Source organism: Aspergillus ambiguus (genome assembly GCF_047715705.1).
Source record: "Aspergillus ambiguus strain CBS 117.58 unplaced genomic scaffold BDV59scaffold_45, whole genome shotgun sequence".
Lineage (NCBI taxonomy): Eukaryota > Fungi > Ascomycota > Eurotiomycetes > Eurotiales > Aspergillaceae > Aspergillus > Aspergillus ambiguus.
The window spans coordinates 49,268-59,379 of record NW_027395558.1 but is presented as its reverse complement, the minus strand read 5'-3'; the positions used below and the strand labels follow the sequence as shown (position 1 = coordinate 59,379).

Genomic DNA, 10,112 nt, shown 5'->3' with positions numbered 1-10,112 from the left:
ATCACCTGCAGCTGTAGCTCTTCTGCTTCCTTCCACCGTCCTTGTTTCCAGTATGTTGATGCAAGGTCGGCCGTGCAAGTCAGAGTCATAGGATGCTCCGGTCCTAGCATCTGTTTTCCGGTCTTCACCACCTGCAGTCCTAGCTCCTCTGACTCACTGTATCGTCCGTCACTGTACAAGCAATTCCCCACTTTGTGTATGTAGTCAATATACTGTGCTTGTTGCTTTATAAACTCGTTCTCACTCAATAAGAATAGAGCATGGGGCAGATATTCCCTCCAACGCTGTCGATTGGTATGATCATTGTTAGGGAAGGTCTCGTTCAATCGGTCTGCTGCTTTTCTTATGTAGAGTGGAAACAGTTTCTCTCTTTTCATCCAGTTTCGAGTTGCCAGATGTACCAAACGATGGATCGTTATAGGACAATTTTTTGATTCTTTATTTTTCGGTTGGATGATAAAAGAGTAGGCACTTAGAAGCCCGAGAGCATCAGTCTTCTTCTTTTTTGATGCCGCCTGTGGAAGGAAAGAATCCGGGATACTGCGTGGGTTGACGCAAGCCATGAGTGACAAATAATCGGCTGCTAGTGGGTCTAGCTTCTGAATTTGGCGGAATGAGATGAGCCATGTCATAGCTACCGGGTTTTGGGAATCCTTGTAGCGACCATCATCCCCGAAGTCCTCACTCAGTAGCTCCACAACATCTGCCTCCTGTTCTTTCAAGAGGTCCAAGTATTCAGATGTGGATATTCCTTTTTTGTTGATATATGCGGCAGCCTGGGTGATAGCCAACGGAAGAAAAGTAAGATGCTCAAGCAAGTCAATTATTGCAGAAGTATCATGACACAGGCTTTTCTGAATGAGGCATTTCTCTAGAAACTCCTTGCCGGTATCTTTGTCGAGTTCTTCAACCTGTATCACATGAGAGCATGCCAAGTCCATTGCCAGCCCTCGGTTACGTGTGGTAAAAACAATATGACCGCGACTGTTATAAGGAAGGAAGTCCTTCAATGCTGGGGTCGTACTGCTGCCCTTATTCCACATGTCCACGTCGTCTGCGTTGTCGAAGATCAGAAGCCACTTCTCGATAGTTTGGCTAAAGTGAGCCTGAATATGCTCCTTCGCATGAGCTGGATTGATATCACGGATACCTATGGTCTTCGCAATTTTCATGCACTCCTGTTCAACGGCTTCATAGTTGGTACAAGGAATCCAGAAGATTGAGCATTCAGCGTCTTTGTCTCGCATGCGGTAAGCTAGCTCGAGAGCTACTTGGGTCTTCCCCATGCCACCCAATCCGGTAATGGCAAGCTTTTTCGGTCCGTCAGACATGAAGATCAACTCGTCTAAAGTTTGGAGTTCTGGCTGCCGACCCACAAAGCGGGAATTTCTCCCAAATGGAATCATTAGGTGACGCCCATTGGATGCATCTATAATGGACAATAGAACAATTAGTTTGGGTAGATCTTGCTGTCGACTTATTCACTAACCTTCCATGTGACTAGGCCAATACTCTAAGAAAGCCTTAGCGGCAGAAGCTCCAGTTGCTGCCGCATAGGCTTGCCATGATTTGCATTTATGGCTGTCCGCGTAGTCGCACACTCCCTTAATAATGATACTGGGGAAATTATCCCATACCCCTGCCCCCTCCATATCGAAGCCAATAACTCTTGCTTTTTGCATGATTTCGTCACGGTGTTGCCCGGATTTCATCACCGTATCAGCAGAGCCAAGGGTTCCAATATGTATAGAGGATGAGGTTTTCTCCGACGTCCGTCGACGACGGACTACTTGATCCTTGTCACATCCGAGATCGTCACACTTTTCCTCCAGGGCGCCTTCGCAGATTTCCCCTGGTAAGTCACCCTGTGAGCAGCAGCATCGAATCAAAGATGATTTCTCATGATGCTTGTGTAGGTAAGCGACGTTGAACAGAATATCGTCAATTCCCGGATGGCGCCATCTCTCTGTATCTTGTCCTTCTGTTCCCTCTGTCTGTTGGAGTGCGTCAAGGTGCTGCAACATCTGAAACTGGAGTTCATGGCGGGAATGGTACGTCTTGAGACCATTGAGAAGGGTTCGAATCTGCCGATCTGGCCGACCAAGCATCTCTTTAACATCAGTCTTTCGTCGATATCCACCAGGATACTGTCTACCAAAGTCGTATTCAATCACGGTGTCACTAATGATGACGTCACCCAAATATATCTCGCTATGTGGCGGTGACGGAACTGCTCCACATATACCAACAACCAGGGCAAGCTGGATGCTGGTGTAGCTGATCCGCAGGCTTGAGGAAACACTTGCTGCGCTTCCTTTTCCCATTCCTGGCATGTAGCACAGTACCACATTGTGCTTGCCGATCCTTCCATTGATATATGAGTTCGCGTCGCCTGGTTGTTTGCCATAATACTTTCCCAGCCGGTCGTATGTTTCATCAAAAACGGCTTCAACCGCTTCAGCCTCCAAAGTAAGTGCGCAGATAATTGCGATTGCAAAATCGTTTCGACTTCGCGGGCGCATATCAGCTAGTGATAGAGTATAGTATTCCAAAGCAATGGTACGTTGAAAGGTTACTGTGTTCTCGTAGATTTTATGGGAAGAGATTTAAAGCGGTGAAAATGGACGATGAAACGCACTTCAAAGTGTTTAAGGTGGGACCTCATTTCTACACAGCCCCCATTGCACGCGCTAATCCCAATAACAATGCTGCATTAGCTCCTCACGGGGCTGGATTAACGGCAATCAGTTCCAACGAGAACACGCGATGCTTGGATGGGCCTTTTTGATGGTCAAATGAGAGGGCAAGTGACCAGCTTACATACACGATGCCATGCATTAGTTAAATAATTGGGGAGAGAGGGGAAAACCGGCTCTCCAGGGTATGGGATTATGGTGAAATGGTGCGAATTCTCTGGGTAAGAGCTTCGTTCACTGGTCTGATAGTGTTAAAGCATCACGTATCTTTAGTAGTCATAGGCGTGAGATAATCACGGCCTTGGTAATGAGGGCACAGCTGATTATGCATTTCAATAGCTTCTCCTTGATGCTTCAAGTCAAGTACTAGATCTAGTACGAGTAAGGCGTGGTTACTAGGCGGAATAAGCGGTGCTCGGGGTAAGCGGGGTGTAGTAACCCCCACGCCTTCAGGGGTAAATCTCGTACCACAGGGCAGACCTCAGTACACCTGGATAGTTATCGGACTTTAATCATATCATCAAACTCGGGCCCATGCTTCATCCCTCTGAATCACATAGTCTATTCAGCCGCCTCCGACTCCTGGTGGCCGTGCTGAGTATTACGCTATCGTGGAATGTCCTTGGTCGTTCTCCAAATGGGCGTAGGGTAGTACTTTTCCTTTAGGGGATCAGTGTCTGCATTGCCTACTAGAAAGAAATCCTACCAATTATAACTTAAAGGAGGACCAAAACCTACTTTAATTAGCTAAGAACGTGTAGACCCGACTAGAACCCCTTAATTAGATATTTAGATAAATATCCGTTTCGCATAACTTACTTTACTTATAGGTCTTTTTAATGATGCCTTCCTTTCGTCGTTTTCTTATTTATTAGAATGCCTTTTTTGAAGGGACTTTCTTTTTCTTATTCTCCCGGAGAGGGGTCTCTAATACTATATCGAGAGGATTATTAGGAGGTATAGCAATATTGTATAGAGAATTATAAGAACTTCTTCGTCTGTGTTATTATCTATAGCAGAGTCTAGTTAAGGATAGGCTAGATATATAAGTTAGAAGAGCTATAGTTTTTAGATTATATAAAAATTGTAGTGTTTAGCAGAGAGACAATCTATAGAAGTTTAATACTATTAAATATTTAAGGACCTTAGGCTTTGCCTATCCCTTATCGAGTTGACCGTTCACCTCATATTAACCAGCAAGTATATAATGGGTTTTACCTGGTCAACTCGCGAAGAGATGCCCGGTAATTAATAAATAGAATAGTCTGCGCCGTCTGATTACGTCATAAACCAATGGATCACGTTGACTACCACATAATCAGCTATAGGGATGCACTCGGTGCGGGTCGGGTACAATCCGCAGGGTCAAAAAATAATCCGCGCGGGTTGCGGGTTCCTAAAAAATTTATGCGGATTATCCGCGGTTATCCGCAATTTCTAGTACTATACCTAATTTAGCTATATTATATAAGTTACTAAACCTATTATAGTAATGCGGTTATGCGGATTATCCGCATAATTTTTACTATATTTAGTATAGTAACTATAAAATAAATCTATTTATATATAGATTTTATAATAAAAAATAGAAAATTTAGCGTCTATATAATATATATATATTAAAATATATTAAAACATAATAGAATATAATAGTATTCTGACAGACGGCAAGCGGGGCGCCAGAAACCGCTCCCATTGCTGGCCTTCCTGCCGCCGCTGACCGCTTGCCGCCCACGGTCATCCCATTACCCAGAATGGCATAGCGCTTACCACTTTTAGCTTAGCTCCTCTTCGCTTCCGTCATGCCGCTTTTGCGCGTCCGCTCGCTGCCCCAACACCATCTATATAACCCCGGCCCTTCGCCCTCGACCGGACACGCACTTCCTCTTCTCAATTTCCCCCTCCCCCTCACTCTAGCTGGTACACTGCCCCCTTCCCTGCATGCCGTGCTACTTGGGTAAAGCGCCCTGCCTGCGGCCCTCCTTTCCTCGCCTGCACGGAGTCGCCGACAGGCAAACGCGCTCATTCGGTGAGCTCAGTCTCCCAGATTTACGCCGTTCTCCACTGACGTTGTGTCCATAGTGCACAGCTTTCAGTGATTGTCTTTGCTTTTCCTCTTTTACCCGTTGGCGAGCCCGAGTCTGTCATATTCACTTCGGGATGCGGTTGCCTGAGCTCTGGCGGTGGTAACGTTTTCAGCCTTCTTTGCTATCTCTGGCTCATCCTTCTACTCCATGAAGGCCGCCACTTATGCAAGCCCAGGAATGCCTCGTCTGCCTTGGTTTGCCTCTCACGGTCGCCGCGAAGTGTGGCACCCCGTCTCCACTACCAGATTAGGAAGGACCTGACCACTTGCATCAGTCGCTGGCTCGACTTCCGCAGCGTATTTCCATGTGCTTTAGGTCTGCCGAATACACCAGCCAATAGCGAAAATACCGCACTGCTGCCTGGAATCTCAGCTCTGGCCCCAAATCCTGGGATGTCCAACTTTTCGACGTAGACGCTCCAACACGGAATGCGATTTGTCCAGAGCGCACCTTCGCCTCCGTTCGCGTCACACGATGGTTGTTTCCGTGAGCCGGGGCAGTGCAAGCGGACGGGCCTGAATGAACCAATGCCCCGATCGAATCGTCTACCTCCGCCTGTCGCACGAATTACTCCTGAGAGGCGGAGACGGACATTACCGGGGACGAGCCTGCTATCTGACCTGTGGAGCTCAAGCTTAGCCCCTGCTATCAGTCGAGGTCAAATCCATGGGCAGAGATTATAAGGGAGTCGGCAGAACCGCCAGACAGCTACCATGGCTAACCGTCCCCTTTTCCCATCATACACATAGCACTCAAGAGATACCCCGTCCCCTGCACACATTGAACTTTTCACGCTCTGTCCTGGAACATGGCCGTCACTGCTTTTCCCGTTGAAGCCTTTAGACCATGGAAACCCCCACGGCCCAAGCGAATTCCACGACTACGCCCTCCCCATGCCCATGCCCATGATCACAAAGCCCCAGTTCCTGTCAGAAGCAGCCCTGCCCTTCCCTGTGCACTTCATGCCCCTGCTCCTCCGCATAGTTTGGATAGCCAACCAAACAATCAACAACACCCCCTCCCTGCACGACCACCTGCCGAGGTTTGTGTCCATGCGAATCTCCAGCCAGACATTCGGCAGAGTGCATGTCCTGAGCTCAGTGAGGAGCCTGTCTCCGCCTCCAGCAGTTCAAACGAGATGTCTGTCTCAGAAATCGATGAGTCGCCTGCGGTTTCTGCGATCCGCCGCGCAACGTCACCACAAGCGCAAACACGGTGTGGCTCGCCGGCTTCAGACCTGAATCGTCTCGGTAATGCCGTTACCACCGACATCTCCATCGGATCGCGGTGCTCCATCCAGGGAGCTGCTGGATGCCGCTCTCCATCGGAGAATCTGGCAAGCTCAGCACAACAATCTTCAGGTCTGCAGGAGCCAGCAGTTGTACCGATCGATCCGGTCATCCTAAGGGAAGAGTTTGCGTTTGAATCAAATCAGCCCCATCAAGACATCCAAGACAGCGATGCGCCCTGGTCGAGTCAACAAGAGCTTTCATGTCCATATCCCGAACCGCCCATAGTGCTGCATAGCATATTCGACAATGACCGCCTCCCGAGTGGGCTGATCGACGAGAATACACAAACCACTCATCGTCATTATGGTGAATGTTCTCGACAGGCACATCCGGGCAATAATGCCGAAAGCGATGGATCTTCTCCTCGAGGCCCACGGCAGCCGCATTGCTATAGCGACGTCAACCGAACCGAAAAGCGTAAGCGGCCATTGACCGGATCGGAAGAACGCAAAAGACGAAGGAACAAGCAACAAAGACTTGAAGAGACAACCCCTTCGCCGGCAGAAAACTCTTGCGCTAGCCTCCGCTTTAAATTTTTATCATTACCGACAAACGCACGCTTAGAGTTTCTCTCTTGGTTGTTTGAAGGAGCACTCCCACGATGCACATTTGAGCCTGAAATCGTCGCCAGCATCACACCTGCAAAGAGCAAAGTTGCTACACGGGTCAGAAAGCAAGTCCGCTGGGCCATGCCTCCACGGGCTGCAGACTCTCTGAACAACAGCGGCAACCTCGAAAAACCGAGGAAAGGGATGCCATGGTCACTTGAAGAGGAGGACCTCTTGCTAGAATTGAGGAATACTCGAGGACTACCTTGGTCTGATGTGACGAAGTTGTTTTCGGATCAATATCCCGGAAGGAGTCAGGGATCTATTCAAGTATATTGGAGTACAAAACTCAAGAAGAGACGGTCATGATTACCTCTACGTGTCGTGTGGTAGGATGAAGGTAATGGTATATGCTCCGCTTAGCTGACCTTTCAGTCGACAAGGCCACTATCTTAGCATTGACAAGTTCTAATCAAGTCTGTGGCACCAAGAATCTTGTTCTCTACTTAGGCTGAACACCTCTCAAGTGGAGTACGAAGCTCAAAGGGAGGCGGTCATGACGGTGTTCGTTCTCAATTTTCTCTCGGCGAATTTTATAACCAGGATTCATTCGCAGCGCCTCGCTTCCTTCCTCTGTCTCTACCGCTTTAGGGAATGAAGAGTCCATGTAAGTCACCAGGGTTGGAGGTGAGTGTATCATAGATTGCCGAATTGTACCTGCCAGTAATAAGCCAATAAGGAGAAGCCCATGGATTCTTGATCAGTCGTGAGGAATTTCACACAAGAGATGGAAAGGTGTAGCGGTGAGAAGTAGCACGAGCTCAGCGTATAGCAGGAGCTGCGCCGTCGGCATGGCGTCGTGACGCAATTCAACATTGAGGGTAAGTTCCTGGACGACCACAATGCCATATACTGCTCGCCATTGATTCAGGCGGATTACAATGCTTTCTACAGATCGCCGTCAGTCTAGAATGGTCTTAGTCCAGCTAGGTGCGCGGAAGATCCTCCCTCGGAGGCCATCTACCCCGACTAAGCTGCTAGATGTAGTAACTGTAATCTAAGATGTTACCATCCCTTGTACCCGCCAAAGACCCGATGTGTTAGAGAGATTGAGATACTGCAAAAGAATGCTTACCACCATAAGAAATTCTCTGGGAATGTAGGAATGCCACAACCGGGACAAGGTAGGCAGTAATAGCTCCAACTATGTTAAGCCCGGAAAGGGAGAAGTCATCTAATATCGACGGGATAAAATGCTCGCCCCGGATGAGCATTTTTCTTAATTCTGCGATGTTTCATTGCCGCAGGATATTCGTCCTTGTGGCCCAGTAGGGTCAACTGTTGAGACCAGCATATTTATAACCTACCTATTTTCCAGCTTCCTGGTCCCTCGCCAATCAAACAGTCTATAGAGTAGCTGCTCTTCGATAGTTACTGGACAGACCTTGACGACGTCGTCCAAGCTTCTCAAAATCTTTGATAGTATACCCTAGGAAATCTCGATTCTACATTCTAGATGTCTTTCTCGCCTCGCAAGATTGTCTTTCATATATAATGTGCTCAGCGTTACAATATAGTATATATTCGTCAAAATTGAACTCTAGGAGAGCGTAGCAAGAGTAGGATAATGAATATTAGCCTGAGCAAGGATAGTGGGGTACGTTCTGGGAAGTAATGTATCTAAATAGTTAAATCGTATACGTCTCTCGCTGGTAAGGTTTCGAACGCAGGGCCAACAAAGTCCGATTACTAATATATGTCATAAAATTTAATGCGAGAAACGTACGATTTGAAGTATCACTACCCAAAGCGGGGTAATCGTCATCTTCAAGGTATTACCGAAAGTGTCACGTGACATTTACGGATACCACCCCACTATATCATTCATGACAAACCAAGTGCAATTTTTCTTTATCAGTCTTCCGCCTGGAGTCTCATGAGATCACCATGACTCACACATATAAATTGACACATCTAAAAGCCACATTTATTCTATAACTCTAGAAGCGTGAGTGACGTTATCTACAAGCCCTCACTCTGCTGCTAAAAGATGAAGATTCAAAACAGGCCTTGAGCGCCTGAAGGACCCCTTAACTTGTCATCTGATCCGGTTTTCTTCATGGTAAGCTGGTGTCTCCCAAGTTGTGTTATTGTCTGACCCATTATTAGGCTTTTGAGGCAAAGCCTCTCGACGGGTCTGTGGATTTCAACAATGAACCCGAAAATCGTGTTACGATGATTATTGGCAGAAACCAAATGGTCTTCTGGAAGGGATGCAATGTTACTGTATATGAAACGGACAACGACGGGAATGAGCAAATTAGATATCTTGAAAATGCGCCTGATGGCCAAGGGCTGGTGGGAAACGGTGTGAAATTATACATTACTCGAGGCAAAGTCAAGGAAGGATCATAATATTTTAAGCATATAACTTGCGGCTGATTTCAATGCCACGGTTCAAATCCAGTGACAGATTTACAATCGCCCCTTGTCTTGTTACGATCATTGAGACGCACTCTGTCAGTTGCCTCCTCTGCTCCAGTTCTTTTCTACGTACAGGGCTATCTCTAATTGCCTCCTGTATTTCAACACCGAACACCTTCACAATGGCTTCCTCCTTGACACCTTTCATAGTTGATTCGGAATCTGGCACGATCAATGTAGGTCCGTCGTCGAAGTCGATATATCGAAGTGGCTCGGCTTGATTGATTTTTGCATTAAACAATGCCATGGCAAGGTAGTCTACCCCCGCCGTGCATATGTCCAGACTCATTAGACAATTAACCAGTCCTCCCCAGAGCGGAAATGCTGTCGTCACGGCGGCCTTCCAAACGGTTTCCCCATCGACCTGTGTCGGAACCCTCGAGATTATACCGCATAGATCCTCCTTGAAAACTGTGGCGAGCCCTTCCAAGAAAGCATGTTCATAAGTTGCACCATCGATGTTAGAATGGCTGTCTCGTGTGGCCAAAGTTGGTTGATATGACTTCCCTTTCATCTCGGGTATTCTCTGGGAATTAGCAATTTCCTGTAGCACAGGAGAGCTCAAGATTGGTCCGTTACGTTCCCTCTCGAACTTATCCAAAAGCGCGTTGCGCTGAAACCTATTCATGTTGACGATATTATCCTTGCCGATTGCAATACAGCATAAAAGGACCGCGGTTGCACTGTGAGGGTGACATCGCAGGCGGAGAGAATCCAAAAATTGCCGGAATTTTTGGTCTTTCGTAGACGTGGGTATCTGGGATAGGGAGGAAACGCCAAGTGCAGCAGCACGCTCATCCTTTTTGTTCCTCAAAGACCTCTCTATAAGTGTCTTTCCAATATCTTCAACCTTCCTCCATGCATCCTCAGAGGTGATAGGTTTGCGAGGAGGCCGCCGCTTGTTTAATACTTGCACCATTGCAGTTGAAGTAAGACGAGGCTGAGAGCTGAACTGAGAAAATGGAGAAGATGGAGGGAGAGATGGAGGGAGAGATGGAGGGAGAG

The 10,112-nt window shown here is 47.4% G+C and overlaps 4 protein-coding genes across 4 annotated transcripts in view; 2 read left to right on the top strand and 2 right to left on the bottom strand.

The window, feature by feature from the left end:
- Positions 1–2,596, bottom strand: part of BDV59DRAFT_210483 (uncharacterized protein) — a gene marked incomplete at its 3' end in the record, with an annotated part of 3,842 nt that extends 1,246 nt beyond the window's left edge. Inside the window, exons 1-2 of the mRNA XM_073695609.1 lie at positions 1,490–2,596; positions 6–1,429 (exon numbers count right to left, since the gene is read on the bottom strand). Of these exons, the coding sequence (XP_073543944.1) occupies positions 6–1,429; positions 1,490–2,522 (2,457 nt within the window). The 5' untranslated portion in view covers positions 2,523–2,596. The remainder of the gene's footprint in view (positions 1–5; positions 1,430–1,489) is intronic.
- A 2,643-nt stretch (positions 2,597–5,239) lies between these two features.
- BDV59DRAFT_121016 (uncharacterized protein) lies at positions 5,240–7,157 on the top strand. The gene is made up of 2 exons (XM_073686798.1): positions 5,240–7,099; positions 7,151–7,157. Exon 1 carries the CDS (start codon positions 5,592–5,594, stop codon positions 6,990–6,992), a length of 1,401 nt encoding a protein of 466 aa, XP_073543943.1. The 5' UTR covers positions 5,240–5,591; the 3' UTR covers positions 6,993–7,099; positions 7,151–7,157.
- Positions 7,158–8,504: 1,347 nt separating this feature from the next.
- Positions 8,505–10,112, bottom strand: part of BDV59DRAFT_187062 (uncharacterized protein) — a 1,691-nt gene continuing 83 nt past the window's right edge. Inside the window, exons 2-4 of the mRNA XM_073691126.1 lie at positions 8,793–10,112; positions 8,680–8,745; positions 8,505–8,631 (exon numbers count right to left, since the gene is read on the bottom strand). Of these exons, the coding sequence (XP_073543941.1) occupies positions 9,043–10,026 (984 nt within the window). The 5' untranslated portion in view covers positions 10,027–10,112 and the 3' untranslated portion in view covers positions 8,505–8,631; positions 8,680–8,745; positions 8,793–9,042. The remainder of the gene's footprint in view (positions 8,632–8,679; positions 8,746–8,792) is intronic.
- On the top strand, positions 8,623–9,116 carry BDV59DRAFT_120994 (uncharacterized protein). Its single transcript, XM_073686797.1, has 2 exons — positions 8,623–8,745; positions 8,793–9,116. Exons 1-2 carry the CDS (start codon positions 8,743–8,745, stop codon positions 9,036–9,038), a joined length of 249 nt encoding a protein of 82 aa, XP_073543942.1. The 5' UTR covers positions 8,623–8,742; the 3' UTR covers positions 9,039–9,116.